General features: G+C 40.1%; 1 protein-coding gene across 1 annotated transcript in view; it reads left to right on the top strand.

The window, feature by feature from the left end:
• spata6l (spermatogenesis associated 6-like) overlaps positions 1 to 19,811 on the top strand; it is a 68,022-nt gene extending 48,211 nt beyond the window's left edge. The window contains exons 9-14 of the mRNA XM_072281774.1: positions 5,646 to 5,754; positions 6,614 to 6,645; positions 9,396 to 9,541; positions 9,661 to 9,663; positions 19,307 to 19,406; positions 19,776 to 19,811. Of these exons, the coding sequence (XP_072137875.1) occupies positions 5,646 to 5,754; positions 6,614 to 6,645; positions 9,396 to 9,541; positions 9,661 to 9,663; positions 19,307 to 19,406; positions 19,776 to 19,811 (426 nt within the window). The remainder of the gene's footprint in view (positions 1 to 5,645; positions 5,755 to 6,613; positions 6,646 to 9,395; positions 9,542 to 9,660; positions 9,664 to 19,306; positions 19,407 to 19,775) is intronic.
• Positions 19,812 to 20,484: the final 673 nt, after the last annotated feature.

The raw sequence follows: 20,484 nt of genomic DNA, 5'->3' as shown, positions 1-20,484 counted from the left end.
CGGGCGTCAATTTCGGAAAGTTCAATTTCCTTAAAAAGTCATATATCTCATTCGAATAATGAGGGAATTCTGACTGATATAAAGATGTATAGAATTCTTGAAAAGATTTATTTATCTCGTCATGATCAACTATCAAAACATCATCAGGTTTACGTATTTTAATAATTCGACATTTAACCGAAGCTGTTTTTAATTGATTAGCTAATAATTTACCGGATTTATCACTGCGTATATAAAACTCACTTCTTGTTTTCATTAGTTGGTTTTCAATTGACGATGTTAAGAGTAAACTATGCTCCATTTGAAGTTCAACTCTCTTGTTTGTAAAGCTCCTCAACCGGAGCAATGGCATATTTTTTATCAATGTCTTCGATCTTATCAATCAACATGAGTATTTCATTCTTACTATGTTTTTTCAATCCAGCAAGGTAGGAAATAATCTGACCACGGATATATGCTTTAAATGCGTCCCATATAACCCCACTGGAAATTTCATCCGTGCATTGGTTAGAAAAAAGAAGTCAATCTGATCTTTAATGAATTTTACAAAATCCGAGCCTTGAAGCAAATTAGAATTAAAACGCCATTGTCTAGTATTAGAAGATATGTCCATTAACTTGATAGAGAGATTCAATGGTGCGTGATCAGAAATGGCAATAATGTCATATTTACAATCAATCACGCATGGAATTAAACAACAGTCTATAAAAAAATAGTCAGTCCTAGAATATGTATGATGTACATGTGAGAAAAATGAAAATTAGGATGTAGGATGGAGAGATCTCCAGATCTCTGAGATTCCCGAATCAATCAGAAACCAGTTGATAAGAGTAGCCGACTTGTTCAGTAAAGCCTGAGTAGATATAGATTTATCCATCAAAGGAATTAAACAACAATTAAAATCACCACCCATTATCAACATATAATCATTTAAATTAGGAAAGAAGGTAAATAATTGCTTAAAATTTAAGGGTAATCCACATTTGGGGCATAAACATTAACCATAACAACTTTTCTATCAAAAAGTAAACCGGTAATTAATAAGAATCTACCATTTGGGTCAGAGAAAGTATCCTGATGCACAAATGCAATTGAGAAATCTATAAAAATTGAAACTCCTTTCACTTTAGCTTTGGAGTCTGAGTGATACTTTTATTCCTTCCAAAACTTAAAAAAGCGCTGATTATCTTCTTTCCTCACATGAGTTTCTTGTGCAAAAATATTATGAGCATTCTTTCTTTGGAATACTTTAAAACTCTTTTTTCTTTTAATCAGGTGGTTTAATCCATTTGTATTCCAAGAAACAAAATTAACCCTCTGAGTCATATTTACCAAGAATCAACCTTTTGGTATGTAAAGAGTTAACCAGAGTGTAAACTCATGAAATCAGAAGAGGAACCAGCATTTAGAAAGGAAACAGAAGTTTCGATACTGCAGACATTTTTGTAGTTCTAAGTTATCCCTATTGAAAAACAAACTAATAGTAAAGGCCCCCCCCCCCACCCACCACCCGAAAAAACCCAGAACTAAGCCAAGAAAAGGCCAGAAAGCTAACTAACACTAAATCTATCCCCATTTCTCCAGAAGGCAGTTCACAAAATATATGTTGGTAAGAAGACCACCTAAAATCTAAAACAGAAGAAAAACTACACTATAACAATGAAAAAGACAAAAATTTAACACCCTTCATTCTTCTGAATTCTAGTGAGTACAAGCCCAGAACCATCAAAATTCTTCACATGAAAAACTGTTCAATCCTGGAAGCATTTTCATGAACCTCCTTTGAACCCTCTCCAGTGTCAGCCTTCTTTCTAAGATAAGGGTCCCAAACCTGATCATAATACTCCAACTGAGGCCTCTCCAGTGCTTTATAAAGTCTCAACATTACATCCTTGCTTTTGTATTCTAGTCCTCTGGAAAAGAACGCTAACATCGCATTTACCTTCCTCACCACAGACTCAACCTGCAAATTAACTTTAAGCAATCCTGCACAGGACTCCCAAGTCCATTTGCACCTCACCTTTTTGTATTCTTTCTCCATTTAGAAAATAGTCTACCCTTTAATTTCTTCTACCTAAGTGCATGACCAATCGCTTCCTAACAATGTATTCTATCTGCCATTTCTTTGCCCATTCTCCTAATATGTCTAAGACCTTCTGTAGCCTCTCTACTTCCTCAAAATCACCAGACCCTCCACCAAGCTTAATATAGTCTGCAAACTTTGCAACAAAGCCATCAATTCTGTTATCTAAGTCATTGACATAAAATGTAAATAGAAGTGGTACCAACACAGACCACAGTAGAACACCGCTAGTCACTGGCAACCAACCAGAAAGGACTACCTTTATTCACACTGTTTGCCTCCTGCTTGTTAGCCACTATTTTATCCATGCTAGTATCTTTCCTGTAATACCATGGGCTCTTAACTTGTTAAGCAATCTCATGTGTGGCATCTTGTCAAAGGTCTTCTAAAGATCCAAGTAGACAGCATCAACTGATTCTCCTTTGTCTATCCTGCTTGTTATTTCTTCAAAGAATTCCAACAGATTTGTCAGGCAAGATTTTCTCTTGAGGAAATCATTCTGACTGTGTCCTATTTTATAATGTGCCTCCAAGTACCCCAAAACCACATCCTTAACAATTAACTCCAACATCTTCTCAACTACTGGAGTCAGACTAACTGACTTATAATACCTTAGAATTTGGGGAAGCTCGAGATATCTAAAGTACCCTGAGACCTCATCCTTAGTAATCAATTCCAACATCTTCCCAACCACTGAAGTCAGACTAACTGGCGTAGAATTTCCTTTCTTCTGCTTCTTTCCCTTCTTGAAGAGTGGTGTGATATTACCAGTTTTCCTGTCTTCCGAAACCATTTCTATTGCAACGAATGGGTGAACCCAAACACAGGACATAGACACGGAGGTAGAGTGATCTAAAGCATGTTTATTAACGGTTACAGGGAAGGCCAGGGAGTGAGGATTAAGCATAGGAATGCCAAGGAGTGAACGAGGTTTGACTGGGGATCGAACGGGGATCGCTACGCTGGGAACGCGGCATTTAACCACCAAGCCAACGGAGGGTGTAGGCGGGTGGCAGAACGAGGCAGAGCAGAGATGCAGACCAGGGTGCGAACGTGGCTTGAGGAGAAAAGCAGACGGGAGGATGAACGGCAAGTCAGGCGGCATGCAATGCTCCTATTAACATGGAGGGACAGAGTTAACACCGGCAAACAGCGCGGGAACAGAACTTAGAATACACAATTCTAAGCGGCCGAGAGGAAGGGTTAGCACAGACCAACAGCGTGGGAACACAACTTAGAATACACAATTCTAAGCGGTCGAGGGACAGAGTTAACATGGGCAAACAGCGCAGGAACAGAACTCTGTTTGGCAGGAGGGCATAATGGGCTGACAGAGGTTTCAGCTGGGAGATGTGGAACGTGGAATGAATGCGCCTGGATCCGGGTAGCTTGAGTTTTATGTTGTCGTCTTCTGCGTTCTGGACTTTCTTCTCTTTTACACCTTCTTTAATCACAGGAAATAATAGATTTCTTGATACAGAGCGTTGCTGGAGCTGAACAGCAAACGGGAAGGCAGGCAAAACTTTTCTTGGCACGGGGCATAGATAGGCAAGCGGTAGACAATACTTTTCTTGACATGAAGAGACAAAGTTACACAGGTAAACCTTGGTATTAAAGTAAAATTTAGAATACTTATCTTGACACGGAGAGACAGAGTTACACAGGTAAACCTCGGTACTGAAGTAAAACTTAGAATCCTTATCTTGACACGGAGCGTTGCTGGAGCTGAATGGCAAACAGAAAGGCAGGTGACAGGCAATGCTTATCTTGACATGGAGAGACAGAGTTACATACGCAAACCTCGGTCCTGAAGTAAAACAGAATACATAATCCTAAGTGTCTGGGAATGTGAATTTATAATTGCACAATTTTCTCATTTGATACCTGGGAGCTCTGACTCACTTTCTTCAAATCTTCAAGTTGCTTCTTTAACATAGAACCCTCATTTTCCAAATTGGGCCTTTTTTCAACCTCTTGTTCTAATTTCCTTTCATAGTCATCGACCTTGTGCTCCGGCTCTGGTACGTGAGGCTCTCTATGACCTCCCGGAGGAGTTGGTCGTGCTGTCCCAGTAGGGAACTCTGACTGGCGAGGGCTGGTAGGATGGTGTTTGTGTCCGCTGGGTCCATCATGGCCAGACCGTTCTGTTTTACCGAAAGGGTGAACCTAAACGCAGGAGACAGACATGGAGGTAGAGTAATCTAAATCAGTGTTTATTAACGGTTACAGGGAAAGCTAGGGAGCAGTCGCTACGGTGGGAATGCGGTGTTTACCCATCGAGCAAACGGAGAGTGTAGGCGGTTGGCGGAGCGAAGCAGAGCAAGGATGCAGACCAGGGTGCGAGCGTGGCTTAAGGGGAACAGCAGGCGGATGGGTGAACGGGAAAACAGGCGGCAAGCAATGCTCCTATTAACATGGAGAGACAGGGTTAACACAGGAAAACAGCGCGGAAGCAAAACTTGGAATACACAATTCTAAGTATTCGAGAGGCATGGATAGCACAGACCAACAGCGTGGGAACAGAACTTAGAATACACACTTCTAAGCGGTCAAGAGACTGGGTTAACACAGGCAAACAGCGCAGAAACAAAGCTTAGAATATACAATTCTAAACGGCCGAGAGCGTGAACAACCACACAGTCTGAAGCAATGGTCTGGCAATGAGTGGATGCAAAGCATGGGGTTTTTATGCTGCAGGTTTAGATGAGAATCTGGTGTGCCGCAGTCAAAGGGAATTAGGAGAATATGAAGAATTAATGGTCAGGACCGTGACAATTCCAGAATCTAGTGATTTTTGAAAGATCATACTAATGCCTCCGCAATCTCTTCAGCCATCTTTTTCAGAACCCTGGGGTGTACACCATTTGGTCCAGATGACGTATCTACCTTCAGACCTTTCAGTTTCTTAAGATCCTTCTGCCAAGTAATGGTGACCCCACACACTTCATGACCCCTGACACCTGGAACTTCCACCATATTGCTGGTGTCTTCCACAGTGAATACTGATGCAAAATACATTCAGTTCATCCGTCATTTCCTTGTCCCCCATTACTACCTCTCCAGCATTGTTTGCCAGCAGTCCGATATCCGCTCTTGCCTCTCTTTTTATGTATCTGAAGAAATTTTGGTATCCCCTTATATATTATTGGCTAGTTTACTTTCGTATTCCTTCTTTACTCTCTTTATGACTTTTTTTAGTTGCCTTCTATCATTCTGTTTATTTGAAAGCCTTCTAATCCTTCAAGGTCCCACAAATTTTTGCTCCATTATATGCCTTCTTTACTAATTAAGTATTAATGGAAAAGTATTGGATAAAATAGAGTTTCTAAAACATGGAGTAAAGAAACATGAAGTAAAGAGACTTAAAGCATTGGAACAAAGAAACAAAATGAGTCAAGGACTTTGAGGAGTTCAAGTACTATTTCTAAGGAAAAGTATATATAGGTGGTTTTGAGGTAAGATTTGAAGCTTAGCTCATGGTTGGTGATAGTACGGATGGGAATAGAATTATATAATGTTATAAACAGCATCATAGTCGCAAAACACCTTTTGTTTATATTAGTGTGACAGAAGGAAGTCAGGGAAGTATACTCCATCAGTATCATGCTCAACATTTGATAAAAGCACAAGAGCCAGACCAAGAACTGCACATTCGGCTTGGTGCAGTTGTGGTAAGATTTTACTTATATAAAGCTCTTACTCTTATTTTACCAATTGAATGTTTGCTTATTTCACCCTACTCATCACCCCTCATGCTGCTGAATTCTTTGTAACCTCAAAGCTATGCATTTCTATGTTCAGTGTAATTGCTTCTAAATCTCTACATAGTATCAAATCTGGTAAGTCAAATTCAAAAGTTCAAAGTTGTGTTTTTCATATCCTTTTTAATGTTTACATTTTTATCCCACTATGTAGTATGAATTGTTCTGGATCCTCAGTTAGAACCAATCTTCCTAAACTTACTTACCTTGCAAACGTTTTCACCTTCACTGCATTCTTCCTCAGAACCTAAGTTTTTGATGAAGTATTCAATTGTATTCATAACGCTTGGCATTAATTTTTTGTTTGGAAAATTAGTGGGGGAAAGGAAATGCTCTACAGCTGATATAAACTCAATGGTCTGAACACCTTACTTGTAAGCAGGACGTAAGAAATAAAGTCAAATCAATTCAATTCAATACATAATTGACTCCAATTTGCTAGTGGACCAAGTGAATGACCATTTTGAGATTTGTGAAAGTTGTGTGCAATTTTAAGACCGAGATATATTATTAAAATTCCAACAACATGATAGGTATATTGTTAGATAATAATTGATTCATGAGCATTAGAAGTAGTTAGACAGCTGAACTCCAATTTAAAATTGTAGAATATGTTTCCAATTATGTTACTATCATATCTAAATAGTGCTCCTAACAGTATCCACGTGGAAGTAACTATTATGTATTTCATTGGGAAATTAAAAAACAAAATAGTTAATGTGTATTATCTTTTATGTGTTTCTCATTATTATTTAATTCCCTTATCCAGATGTTTGCTCACCAACATATGGTGCAGACAAGGTAAGAAGTTTATGTTATAATTTCTAGTATGGCTGTACATCTCAATGCATTTTCTATCTATCAGGCATTTCCACAACATGGTAGAGTGTGGCAAGGCGCAATGCCGACATTTGTGTGGCTGAAACGTATGACAAATCACATTTTGGAGTGTGTGATTACCTCAGTAGGCTAGGGTTATATTTCACAGTTTTGTAGAAATGTTAACTTCAGCTCAATTATGAATGTACTGAAGCAAAATGACATGGACAGTCATAGACTTGCAATGCAATGTGTTTCCCTCACTTAGAATGGTTACATGTGCTGAATGGACACCTATGCTGTCCTTCAACAAATATTCATTCCAGTGCCAGAACTCAGTAAATGTTAATTTTTGTACAGTTTGCACTCAAGTCTCAGGGACCAGGTTGTTGCAACTCATCACTAATCAATGTCCCCATGACAGTAATGACAGCCTACAAACTCAAAATGGCCTTGGAACCACAAAAGGAGATCAGAGTCAATAAAATGATACTTCAAATGAGCAGTTTAGGCTTACAGTGATAATGGGAAACTTTTATGAAAAGCCATTAAATTATATATCTTAACATCATTGTATACAGATAATTTTTCTTGGTTGACATGAATATCATGTCAAGAGGTTCTGCAGATGTTGGAAATCCAGAATAACACCTACAAAATGCTGGAGGAACTCAGAAGGTCAGGCAGCATCTATGGAGAGGTATTAACTGTTGATGTCAAGATCCTTCATCAGGACATTGCTGGGACCTTGGCAAATATCTTCTTATCCTCATTAGCCAAAATCAAAGTTCCAGAGGTTTAGAGAATAGCCGATTTTGTTCTTTCATTTACTATGGGTGATAGGAAAAATCTAGCAAATGATAAATTGGTGAGCCATACATCGGTAGTAGGAAAATATTGGAAAACATTCTTAGGGATAGAATTTACTCACATCTGGAAAAGCATGGGCATATTAGGGAAAGGTAGGGATTGTGCAGGGAAGATCATGTTATACAAACTTGATTGATTCAGTTTTTTTGAGGAAGTGACAAAAATGATTAATGTAGATGAGACTAAACATTGTGCATGTCAGCTTTAGTAAAGCATTTGGGCACACATGATAAGCAGAACCAAAATATTAAGTACTTGGGATTCATGGTGACTTGGTTGCATTAGAAGAATGTTATTCTGACTAGAGGTTTGAGTTCAGTGTTGTTCCTCAGGGAAAGGTACTGTTACCACAGTTGATACACATAAATTATTTGGATGAAAGTGTGGGTGGGCTAATTAATAAGTTTGTAGACAACATAAAAATAAGTGGAAGTTGTCAAAGAGTACAGTTGATATATTATGGGCAAATAATTGGCGGATGGAATTTCATCTGGACAAGTTTGAGGCATTGCATTCTGGGAGGTCAAACGAAAAAGGAAATTATATAATAAATGGAAGGACCTTTTAGAGCATTAATAGACAGAGGGATTTTGTGGTGTATGTCTACAACTCCATGGAAGTGGCAACACAAGGAGATAGGATGGGATAGAAGCCATACTTGCCTTCATCAGTTGTGGATTTGAGTATAAAAAGTGAGAAATTATGTTGTACCACGAAATTTCAGTGAGACCACAATTGGAGTACTTTGTGCAATCCAATTGCTTCATTACAGGATGGATGTGAAGGGTTTATAGAGAGTGCAGAAGATTTTAACGATGATGTTGCCTGGTCAGGAGGGTATTAGCCTTAAAGGGATGTTGGACAAACTTGGATCGTTTTCTCAAAGTATCAGAGGCTGAGGGATGACTTGATAGAAATATACAAATTGTAAGAGCCATAGTTAGAGTTGATAGTCAGAATCTTTCTCCAAGGATGGAAATATCAAATATTCAGTAGCAAAGCTTTAAAGTGAAAGGGGAAAAGTTTTAAAGGTGATGTGTAAGGCAAGTTCTTTTTTATTCAGAGAGTGGTAGGTGTCAGTAACAGGTACATGAATAAATAGGGCATAGGTGGATATAGTCATATACAGTCCCATGGGATTAGTTTAAATTGGCATTATGCTCAGCACAGACGAGGGCTGTTCCAGTACTGTACCTTTCTGTCTTCTATATGAACCTGAACACTCTTAAAAGTTAGAATATTTTCAAAGTGACTGCTATGGATTCACATGTGTATTGCCAAATAACACAATATAACGCAAGTATAATGTCCCCCAAAACATTTCATTATTTTATCTGAGATCACTACTGTTTCTCTAGAAATACCTATGCATAGATATGCATTAAAATTTTCACTATAGCATCTTTATGACATGCATCTTCAATTAATTAGTCTGTCAATATATTATATGGGCTACAGGAATACAAAGTACCAAAATATCTACAATATCTTTTCCCTACCCTTTTTGCTAAATTAAGCATTTTCTGTGAATACATCCCTTTCATAAATTTAGGAATACTTGTTATAATTTACCTCCTGGCTTGCACTATCGATAATTTCTAGGATATTAGGAAACAGCCAATGTTAGTGGAGTCAAAATTTGTATTAGAGTATACTCTGTCACTCATTCCCAGACCTAGGGATGAAACTCTGAAGACATGAGACAGAATTAGTAAAATAAATCCGTGTTTAAATTTGTGTTTCTATTTTCCACTGAATACTGTAGGGATATATAAAATGGTTGAGATAACATATGTCTGGCAAAGTTCAATTTAATGTTTCATTTGTAAGTGAAATAATGCTTGTATCCTTCTGAATGCCAGAGTCCAAGTTTCAGAGCACCAGTTAGCTGGGAAGAACTGTCTAATGATACAGAGGAGCTTATTAGTTATCCACTGAATTCAACTGTTAGAGACGATCCAAGTGATCGGTCCTTGCCATCTATCTGTACAAAGAGAAAATCATCTAGGTAAGGATTATTATACTAACTGCGTGATTATCTTTGTAGCTAAGTGTAGTTTCATGGATTAAAAACATAAAACACAATTCCTTGCACAAATGAAAAGAGCAAATGTTAGCAATGCTCAGTAGGTGAGATTCACTCTGTGGAAAGAGTAACCTCCATGGACCAACATCAGCTACGCTCTGATCTAGTTATGCTGAACTAATTAGATTAGTCATCAAATACTCGACTAAACTAAACTCTTCAGCCTACACAATGCCCATACCCTTCCATTTTACACACTTCATGTGTCTGTCTAATAATTTCTTGAATCCCTCTATCGTACTTGCCTTCACTACCACCCCAGGCAACATATTCCGGACATTCACCACTGTCTGTGTAAAAACTTGCCCAATTTCTCCTTTCAATTGTCTACTCTATCTCTACCTCTCATAATCTTATAAACCTCTATCAAATCTCCATCAGTCCCTGCTGCTGCAGATAAAACAGCCCATGTTTATTCAGCCTCTCCTTGTAGCACATTCATGTGTAGGTCTAATCCAAACAGTGTCCTACTTTTCTTCTGCATCCTCTACAAAGCATTCCCATCCTTCCCTCAATGGGACAACCAGGACTCAATGCATTACTCCAGATGCAGCCTAACTAGAGTTTTATAAAGATAACTTCCCAACTTTTGAACTCAATCCTTTGACTATTAAAGGCAAGCATACCATATTGCCTTCTTCTGTACCGTCTTTTTACCCTCATCATTAACCTGTGAAGCCATTTTCCAGGGATTTATAGATTTTATGAAACCCACAATCGCTCTGTGCATCAACACTGTTAACAGTCTTGCCATTGTCCCCTTACATTTGATCTCCGAATGTGCAGCACTTCGAACTTCATCTGCCATTTTTCTGCCCATATCTGCAAATGCTTTATATCCTGCAGAATCATTTGGCAATCTTCTATGCTATCCACAACTTCACCAATCTTTGTATTATCTGTAAACATTTTCCTACCCGTTGTAGGAGTGTTGGCAAAAATCAACACAAGTATAATTACTTCTAACGTACACTTTATTCCCACAACAAATAAATGGCAACATCATATATATAATATATAATAAAAAACCTCCCCACCAAAACGTAATAATGTACAATATAACATGTAACAAACACAGCAAATTTAACCCTTAACAGTCTGGGTGAATTCTGCCTATTGAAATTGAGGAGTGCCTACACCATCTATATTTCCATCCAGATCATTTATATACTGTATACTGAAGGGTTACTGTATTAAGTACCTCCTGCACCTAATGAAGTGACTGCTGAGTGCATATTTGTGGTCTTCTGATTCTGTAGCCCTTCCACTTCAAGGTTTGACATGTTGCACATTCACAGATGCTCTTCTGCACAACATAGTTGTAAAGTGTGGTTATTTTAGTTACTGTCAGCTTCCTGTCAGCTTGAACCAATCTGGCCATTCTCCTTTGATCTCCCTTTCAATAGCAAGACATTTTCACCCACAAAACTGCCACTCATTGGATGTTTTTTTTTGTTTTTTGCACCATTCACTGTAAGTTCCAGAGAATGTTTTGTGACAAAATTTATGAGCATTTGGAAAACATGGACTAGTTAGGAAGTTTTAAGCTCAGATCCTGTGTTGGATCTTGCACTGGATATCCCAGCATTTGGGTCCAATTCATCCTCATCGAGGACTCTCGTCACAGTACAAATGAACCTTTTATTAGCTGTGGCCAGCCACAGTGAGAAAATCTCCAGATAGGGCCTGGTGATACACGACCTCCAGGTTGCCATGTGCCAGCTGTTGCAGGGAGGAAATCAAAGTCGCTCGGGTGAAGCTGCTGGTCGCTCTGCGGAGCCAGTCCATCTTCCAACACCACAGAGATTCGACAAAGACCCGGGTTCTTGCTGCAGCATCCAATGCTCATTAGTATTTGAACTCCAGCCATCCCAGTTCCCTTCAGAGTGCAGAAAAGTGGCCTTCATTTTCTCTCTTCTGACTGGAAGAGCCCTGGCCTGGGCCACCACACATTGGGAACGCAGGTCAGAAATTTACTCGGTTTCAGAGGAACTCAGGGCGGCCATGAGGAAGGTGCTTCATCACCTCACTGGAGCCAGCCGAGCCTCGGATCACCTAGTGAAGATTCGACAGAGGGGACAGTCAGCGGCCAACTATGCAATCGAATTTCAGACCTTGTCCCAGAAGAGTGGTTGGAACGGGGAGGCCTTGGCCACATTATACTGCCACAGACTCCAAGACAAAATGAAGGATGCACTTGCCTTGGGAGAGCAAGCAGAGAACTTCGAGGTTCTGATCGACCAGTCCATCCGTCTTGATAATCATCTGGCAGAGCAAGATTGGAACCACGTCAGAAGGTCGAAGAGAGCCAGTCCAAGCCCTACACATTGCAGTTCCATTCCCCAACCTCAGACCATGACCAGTCCGTCGTCTGCTCAAGATTCAGTCGAACTATGCATGGTGGTGCTGGACTATCCACTGATGAGAGGTCCTGGCATTGGAGTCAAGGTTACTGCTTTTACTGCGGGGGAAGCAGGCCACCTGCAGGCCGTTTATCCAAAGCTGCCCCCACCTAGAGAACTGCTCAGACTGTCCAGTGTAGGGAGGACTGTAATGGCAGCAGCCACTAAGTCCCAATCCCACAGATTCTGGTTTCGTGCTGAAGGTGGAGTTCACCTGGGGTAAGAACTTGAGGCAGGTGAAGGCTTTTGCGGACTCTGGGGCAGCAGGTAATTTCCTGCATTTAGGAACTGCCCGTCGATTCGACATAACGTTGCAAGAGTTGAGCCAGTCCTTTCCGCAACTGTCTTGGACGGCTGACTGCTAGATTCCAGTCAGATCCAGCAACAGGCTGTGGACTTGCAGATGAGGATCGGGGTTTACGTGGAAGACATTTTTACATCATTGACTCTCCGCTTGTACCCTGATCCTCAGGTACCCTTGGCTATCCCAGCATGACCCATCCTTGTGCTGGAGAGAAGGGAGAGTCATTGCATGGTCCAGTCACTGTAAGAGGCTTTGTTTGTGACATGGTGTTCCGACACCCAGACTTTCTCATGACCAACGACCTATAAAGGGGCAAGCTTCAGTGCGAGGGAGCCCGAGACCTTCTGGAGACCAAGTCAGGTTCTCGAGAGCAGACAAGCCGGTTCTGGCCAAAGGGCCTGTGCGAGTTCCGACACAGTCTAGTCGGAATCCCACAGAAACTAGAGAGAGGGAATCTGTAGTTCAGGAGATGTCCAAAGAGATGTCCACACAGTCTGGGAAACTTGCATCTAAGCTTAAGGAATCCAGCCACCAGGTCTCAAGGAAAGGAGAGCCGATCCTTGAAGCCTGTTCCCGGGGGCAAGAACTCTCTGTCATGCCTCACTACTGTTGCCTGAGGAGACAGACCGGGGTTCAGACTCTGATTTGGGCACTGCTTCCATAGATGAACTTTGTGAGCGTAGGGAGAGGACTCACAGGTCTTTCAAATCACCCCGTCACCTAAGAAACTTCGGGAGTCGGCCTTAAAGGAAGGTCTGGAGGAGGTAGCAACACCCAGACCAGTCAAAATCCCTTCCATCTACAAGGACTTGGAAAAGGTATTCAGCAAGGGAAAGGCCTCAACTCTTCTACTGCACCAATGCTATAAATGTGCAATAGTCCTGCTGCCCAGTACCTGAACCCCGCGGAGTCGAATGTACGGGCTCTGAGGCCTGGAGAAGCTCAATGGAGGAGTATATAAAGGGGAAGTATATAAAAGGAGCTCTTGTCACGGGCTTCATTTGGCCCTCCACCTTATCTGCTGGTGCAGGGTTCTTCTTCAAACAAAAGAAAAATGGGAGCCTGTGGCCATGCATTGATTATAATATAGGGGAATAAATCGCATAATGGCCACTCATGAATACAGCTTTCAAGATACTCCAAGGAGTGAGGGTATTCACAAAACTGGTGCATACAATCTGGTTCATATTTGGGAAGACAATGAGTAGAAGAATGCATTCAATACACTGACAAGGCACTACGAGTACCTGGTTATGCCTTTCAGCTTTGCAAATGCTCCAGCCGTTTTGCAAGCCTTCATAAACGACATGATCCAAGATACTCTCCATAGTATGCATTTGTCTGCCTGGATGGTATCCTAATCTGCTCAAGGTTCATGGAGGAGCACATCACTCATGTCAGGGAATTTTAAAGAGGCTTCTACAAAACAATATATACTTTTATTGTCACCAAACAATAAAACCATAGACCAAGGACTCTGGGTCAAGTTGGAGAATTTGGAGTTTCACGTGACAACTGTTTCACTTTTGGATTTCATCATCTCCAATAGCAATCTCAAGATGGATCCTGCCAAGACCCAGGCAATCAGAGACTGGCCATCGCCATCCCGTATCAAACAAGTCCAGTGATTCCTGTGATTTGCTAACTTCTACCGGAAGTCCATCAGGAACTTCATCTCAGTGGCAGCTCCACTGACAGCGCTAACTAAGAAATCCATGGGCCCTTTTGTTTGGACGATTGAATCAGAGGCTGCTTTTCCAGAGCTTAAGCTGCAGTTCACAACAGCTCCTATCTTGGTTTCTCCAAACCTGGACCTTCCCTTCATTGTGGAAGTGGACGCCTCATGGGAGTGGGTGCCGTCTTGTCCCCTCAGACGGTAAACTGCACCCATGTGCATTCTTCTCCAGGAGGCTATCCCTGGCAGAAAGGAATTATGACATCGAGAATCGGGAGCCTCTTGTGGTTACGTTAGCCCTAGAGGAATGGTGTCACTGGAGAGAGGGCCAAGACCCCTTTTATCATTTGGACTGACCACAGGAAACTGGCTTATAATCAGGAGGCCAAGAGGATGAATTCCAGGCAGGCCAGGTGGCCTTTGTTCATAACAGCTTTGAATTCATCCTGACTTATCGACCAGGGTTGAAGAGCCCGACACCATGTCCTGTCAGTTTGATGAACTGGAACGAAAGAAGCAGCCTACCACCATTTTGTCCCAGGCCAGGGTGGCAGAGCCAATTCATTGGGGTATTGACGCTCTTGTTCATAACGCCCAAGCAAAAGGGTAGATTCAACGGTCCTCCGGATAGGCTGTTTGTCCCAAGTTCTGTCCTGTCCCAGATACTCCACTACCACAATGAGGCTGAATGCACTTCATATTCCGTGATTCCATAAATATCCTATAAGCTAATGGTATGAACATTGAATTTTCTGTTCCTGGTAACCCACATCATAGTGTATCTTTCCCACTCCTAATGTTTCATCTAACTCTCTCTCTCTTATTATTTAATTTTTCCATGACTCCCATTCCCTCCATCCCCATAACCTAAATTTTTTACCTCTGCCACTTGGTTTTTCCTGCTCATCACTCAAGCACTTATTCACCTTGGCCTAATCTTCCTATCCCCTCCCCCATCTAATTCAAGCTGTCTATCATCCCGCCCTTATTTTGTATAATTTTTTGCCTCCCAGCCTTTGTGTCTACCTTACCTCTCTCCTCCCCCCACCTGGCTCCATCCACTTATTTGTTTTGTTTCCTTATCTGTTTTACTTATCCCCAATCACTAAACTCCTCCTATTCCCCCTCCCATCTAAATGTAGCTGCTCATCACCCTTCCCTTCTCTGGTTCCACTTTTCATCTACCAGCCCCTGTCTCACCTTTCTCTCACAAGTCTTTATGTTAACTACCTTCTCTCTACACTCCCAGTCCAGATGCAGGGTCCTGGCCTGAAACATTGATCATTTCTTAGCTACCACAAATACTGTCTGACCTCCTGAGTTCCATCAGCAGATTTTGCTGGGTCCCCAATATATTGCTCTTCCAATAATCCATGTTACTCAAAGCTTGCTGACCCAAACTTGCAGCACTTGCAATATTTAAAAGGGAAAAAGGTTCTCTTTTCATGTCCTGCACCAAGAATGAGATTTATAAAATGAAACTGCAAAATCCTAGGCGGTGACCTATCATATTCCCTACAGTTATTTTAGATCAAATGTTTTGTGAAGGTACTCTTCTTCAAAATGTTGCTGACTGCCTTTTCGAAACATCAAGAACAGTCCAGTCTCTGGCCTCACCTAAATAGACATGAAGACGGTGAATAGTTTATCTGATCCACTATTACAATACTCCAGCAGCAGTATTATAATCTAATGACCAATACACACAGTCGCATTACTTCTACATGCCTGTTTTTCAAATCGCATTACGTTATTCAGAAACTTTTCTTTTCCGTGCACCTGAAAGTGCAATGATGTATAAATTTAATTTTTCATCAGAAAAGCAGTTTCCCTCCCAGTCCAGCACTTTTTTTCAGACTTGCTATTGAATATTATTCAATATTGAAGCTAACAGACAACACACACAAAATGCTGGAAAAACACAGCAGTACAGGCAGCATCTATGGAAAAGAGTACAGTCGATGTTTCAGGCCAAGGCCCTTCATCAGGATGGAGTTTGAAAATGAGCAAGGGAATAAACTCACAACCTTCTGACAATAAATCAAACAAAATGTGACATAATATCAAAGCTCACCATAAGCTTAAGACCTTTTAAGTTAAAACTTCTTTGGGTTAATTTCCCTTTCAGCTCTCCTCAGCCGCTTTGGTGCATTTTGATTCATGTGCTATTTTACTGCATCTGGAAGAATTTCTGTCATTAAATGATTTGCTTGCCTTGTTTTTGATTTGGCCTTATATTTTATCAGGTTATTGATTGTTAATTGCATTACTAGTTCTGTGATGCTTTGAGACCTTCAGTCTGCTGTTAAAGGAAGCTATTGCATGATTGTCTGCCATTGATTGTAGTTATTGGTTCAAAGTAATGGAAAAATTACATTTCTTAGGTTTTAGGGAATACAATGACCTCTTTCAATCTGCCCCTGTTCACCAGTTTTATTGAGCCAATTTCTATAAAGTGGAAACTCAGAAAATTAAAGGGTATTTATTGTTATTTCTGCATATTATCATTCAGATGATGTGCTCTGGCATATTTCAAATAGGGAAATCCACTCATACCTGAGAAACTCCCAGGATACACACCCAATCACACCATTCTGGATAGCAATAGTGTTTACACTTCAATCCATAATTGGCTTTAATTCTTGCCAATCACATTTCAATTAGTAAATTGAAAATTATTGAAACATTGTTGCATGTGCACAGAGCTGGAGGAGGTAGCAGAAGTATTTAATGAATACTTTGCTTCAGTGTTCACCAGTAAAAAGGACCTTAGCAATTGTGGGGATGACTTACAGCGGACTGAAACACTTGAGTGTATAGGCATTAAGAAGGAAGATGTGCTGGAGCTTTTGAAATGTATTAAGTTAGATAAGTCACTGGGACCGGGTGAAATATAACCCAGGCTACTGTGGGAAGTGAGGGAGGAGATTGCTGAGCCTTTAGCGATGATCTTTGCATCATCAATAGGGACGGGAGAAGTATCAGGGGATTAGAAGGTTGCAAACGTTGTTCCCTTGTTTAAGAAAGGGAGCAGAGATCACCCAGGTAATTATAGACCAGTGATTTTTACTTCAGTGGTGGAGAAATTGTTGGAGAAGATCCTGAGAGGCAGGATTTACGAGCATTTGGAGAGACATAGCTTGATTAGGGATAGTCAGCATGGCTTTGTCAAGGGCAGGTCGTGCCTTACAAACCTGTCAGAATTCTTTGAGGATGTAACAAAACACATTGATGAATGTAGAGCAGTGGGTGCAGTGTATATGGATTTCAGTAAGGCATTTGACAAGGTTCCCCATACGAGGCTATTTCAGAAAATAATGAGGCATGGGATCCAAGGAGACCTTGCTTTGTGGACCCAGAATTGGCTTGCCCACAGAAGGCAAAGGGTGGTTGTGGATGGTTTGTGTTCTGCATGGAGGACGGTGACCAGTGGTGTTCTGCAGGGATCTGTCCTGGGACCCCTCCTATTTGTGATTTTTATAAATGACCTGGATGAGGAAGTAGAAGAGCGGGTTAGTACGTTTGCTGATGATACAAAAGTTGGGGGTGTTGTGGATGGTCTGAAGGGTTGTCAGAGGTTACAGCATAACATCAATAGGAAGCAGAACTGGACTGAGAAGCGGCAGATGGAGTCCAACCCAGATAAGTGTAAAGAGGTTCATTTCGGTAGGTCAAGTTTGAAGACGGAATATAATATTAATATTAAGACTCTTGGCAGTGTGGAGGATCAAAGAGATCTTGGAGTTCCTGTCCATAGGACACTCAAAGCTGCTGTGCAGGTTGACAGTGTTGTTAAGGAGGTATATGGTGTATTGGCCTTCATCAACCTTGGGATTGAGTTCAAGAGCCGAGGGGTAATGTTACAGCTATATAGGACTCTGATCAGACCCCACTAGGAGTACTGTGTTCAGTTCTGGTCACCTCATTACAAAAAGGATGTGGATACTATGGAGAGAGTACAGAGGAGATTTACAAGGATGTTGCCTGGATTGGAGAGCATGCCAAATGAAAATAGGTTGAGTGAATTTGGCCTTTTCTCCTTGGAGAGACGGAGGATGAGAGGTGACCTGATAGAGATCTATACAATAATAAGAGGCATTAATCGTGTGGATAGTCAGAGGCTTTTTCCCAGGGCTTAAATGGCTAACACAAGGGGGCAAAGTTTTAAGGTGCTTGGAAGTAGGTACAAGGGTACAAGTTTTTCACACAGAGGGTGGTGGGTGCATGGAATGCACTGCCAGCAAAGATAGTAGAGGCAGATACAATAGGGTTTTTTAAGAGACTCTTAGATAGGTACATTGAGCTTAGAAAAATAGAGGGCTATGTGGTAGGAAAGTTTTAAACAGCTTCTAGAGTATGTTACATGGTCAGAACAACATTGTGGGCCAAAGGGCCCGTAATATGCTGTAAATTTTCTATTTTCTATGTTTCTATGTTTTTTATCAATTAACTTTTACTGCTTACTGGATATCATGCAAGAGAATGTCATTTTTTTTGTGTTCCCTAGTTAGAATCACTCTAACATTTTCCAGCATTATAGTAGTATTGATTTGAACTCCAGATATAGACAAATTTAAATTGTATGAGATAATGTAAAGCGTATACTACTTACACAAAGTGTTAAAGTATTGTAATCCATCTGATGATTTCCCTGATATTCCTAGTTCAGAACCAAATTAAGAGTGACAAAAGCAAGAAAATAAAGATTAGAACAGAAATGGGAAAGGAACTACTTGTTTCTTTCATTTTTGTTTGAAGTAATTTTTGCTTGAAATAATGGCAGTGGCAAGATGAAACATCAAAATTCACACCACTACTTTCAATTAATTACTTTGAAATTGATATTGGGGTAAAGGGGACTTAAGCTAATTATTCTTAATTTTTTATCACCAGATCCTTCAATATTGTTCAAAAGAGATTTGGTAGGGATCTGGTGTGATATATTTAAATGGACAACATGAGGGATTCCCTGTGCATGTAAAACATCCCGAGTCTCACAGCAAAAATTGTTACAATCCATTCATTTTTCCTGTATACTGTATTTGATATACATGAGGTGCCACTCTATACTTACTCATCTGTAGGTTTATTTATGACTCGTCTTCTCAATAGGCATGGTTCTCTCCTGCGAACAGAGGTAGGGAAGGGTAAATTTACTGGGGATTTACTACTGAATAAATTTAAACATTGCCAAGAAAAAAAATGTTGTATTGTCAGATAAGATACTTTCTTTATCTTTATGACCAGTGATGATGTGATTCTCTTGAAATGTAGTTGTTTTGAATTTGTGTTTATTTGTCAAATAGGTTTTATTTTGACCCAGTTAGCCACCCTGCATGGGACAGAATCCATGACCGTGTACAAAATCTTTTGGCTAGTATTGATGCACAGGAAAAGACCACAGCTGTAAGTATCATTGGTTGGCTGTGAGAGTTAGGAAACCCAAATTTAATGGTTTATTCACATCTTGAAACAACATGTTCATTACTGTTAGAGAAACATATATAAAATATACAAATATAGATTTATGATAAATTTGTAAAAGAAAATAAATAAAAAAGAATAATTAATTGAGCATTAAGTTTATCTAAACCATAGTATTTCTTATTTAATTGTCAAATTTGATGAATTTTTAAAATAGAATTTGGAAGAGATTTTGCCACAATAGCAATAAAAAGGAAATGATTCTCAATTAATAATTATAAGGAATTTTCAGGAGGTGAGATCTTTTTTAGTGCAGGGTACTAATGATTTTGAAATGGATCTGACCCTTAGAGGAAAGTTAGTTTCACCTGCTCACCATGTACATAACAAGACAAGTGAGGAAAAAAAAGCAGCAAATGCTATTAAAGACAGGTAAGTTTCCAATAATATTTTTGATCCAATCTGTGATTTAATTGTAAATGCAGAGGATAAAACAGTGAGTAAAATGGCAGATGTAATATTCTCACTCACATTTTCCAAGCTTTATGTATTTTTGGCTATAACCGTCTTCATATAGTGCTCACCTAGAAATCCTAAACTGTGATAACTTAATGATGGCATCAAAACAGCTGAAGTATTTATTGCATAGTTCTTAAGCAGGCAAATAAAATGAAACGTAGTAGCAGGAATAAGGCAATCAGAATAGTGCAACTATTGGTTAGAGAAAGCCAGCAACAGATTATGCTGAGGGATTATTTGAGAGTCTTAGTTGTGGATAAGACCATTGCCAGAAGGTGGCAATGTTTGTCATAAAATCAAAAGATGTGTAAGAAACTCTACAAACAGATTTAGTCAGATGAAGAAAGCTAATCTTTGTGTTCAAATTCAAGGACAAAGGCTACCACAAAAAAAAGTAATTTAACATAATCAATAAAACTTTGAGCTTGTTAGGAAAAGAGTGATCCTCTTTGCTAGATTGGATTGCTGCTGGAGACATTTGTACATTCTCCCTGTGATCGCTTGGGCTCCCTCCAGATGCTCAGGTTTCTTCCCACATTCC

Source organism: Mobula birostris, chromosome 17 (assembly GCF_030028105.1).
Source record: "Mobula birostris isolate sMobBir1 chromosome 17, sMobBir1.hap1, whole genome shotgun sequence".
Classification (NCBI taxonomy): domain Eukaryota; kingdom Metazoa; phylum Chordata; class Chondrichthyes; order Myliobatiformes; family Myliobatidae; genus Mobula; species Mobula birostris.
The sequence above is the reverse complement of the archived record's forward strand: the minus strand, read 5'-3'. Positions and strand labels throughout refer to the sequence as shown.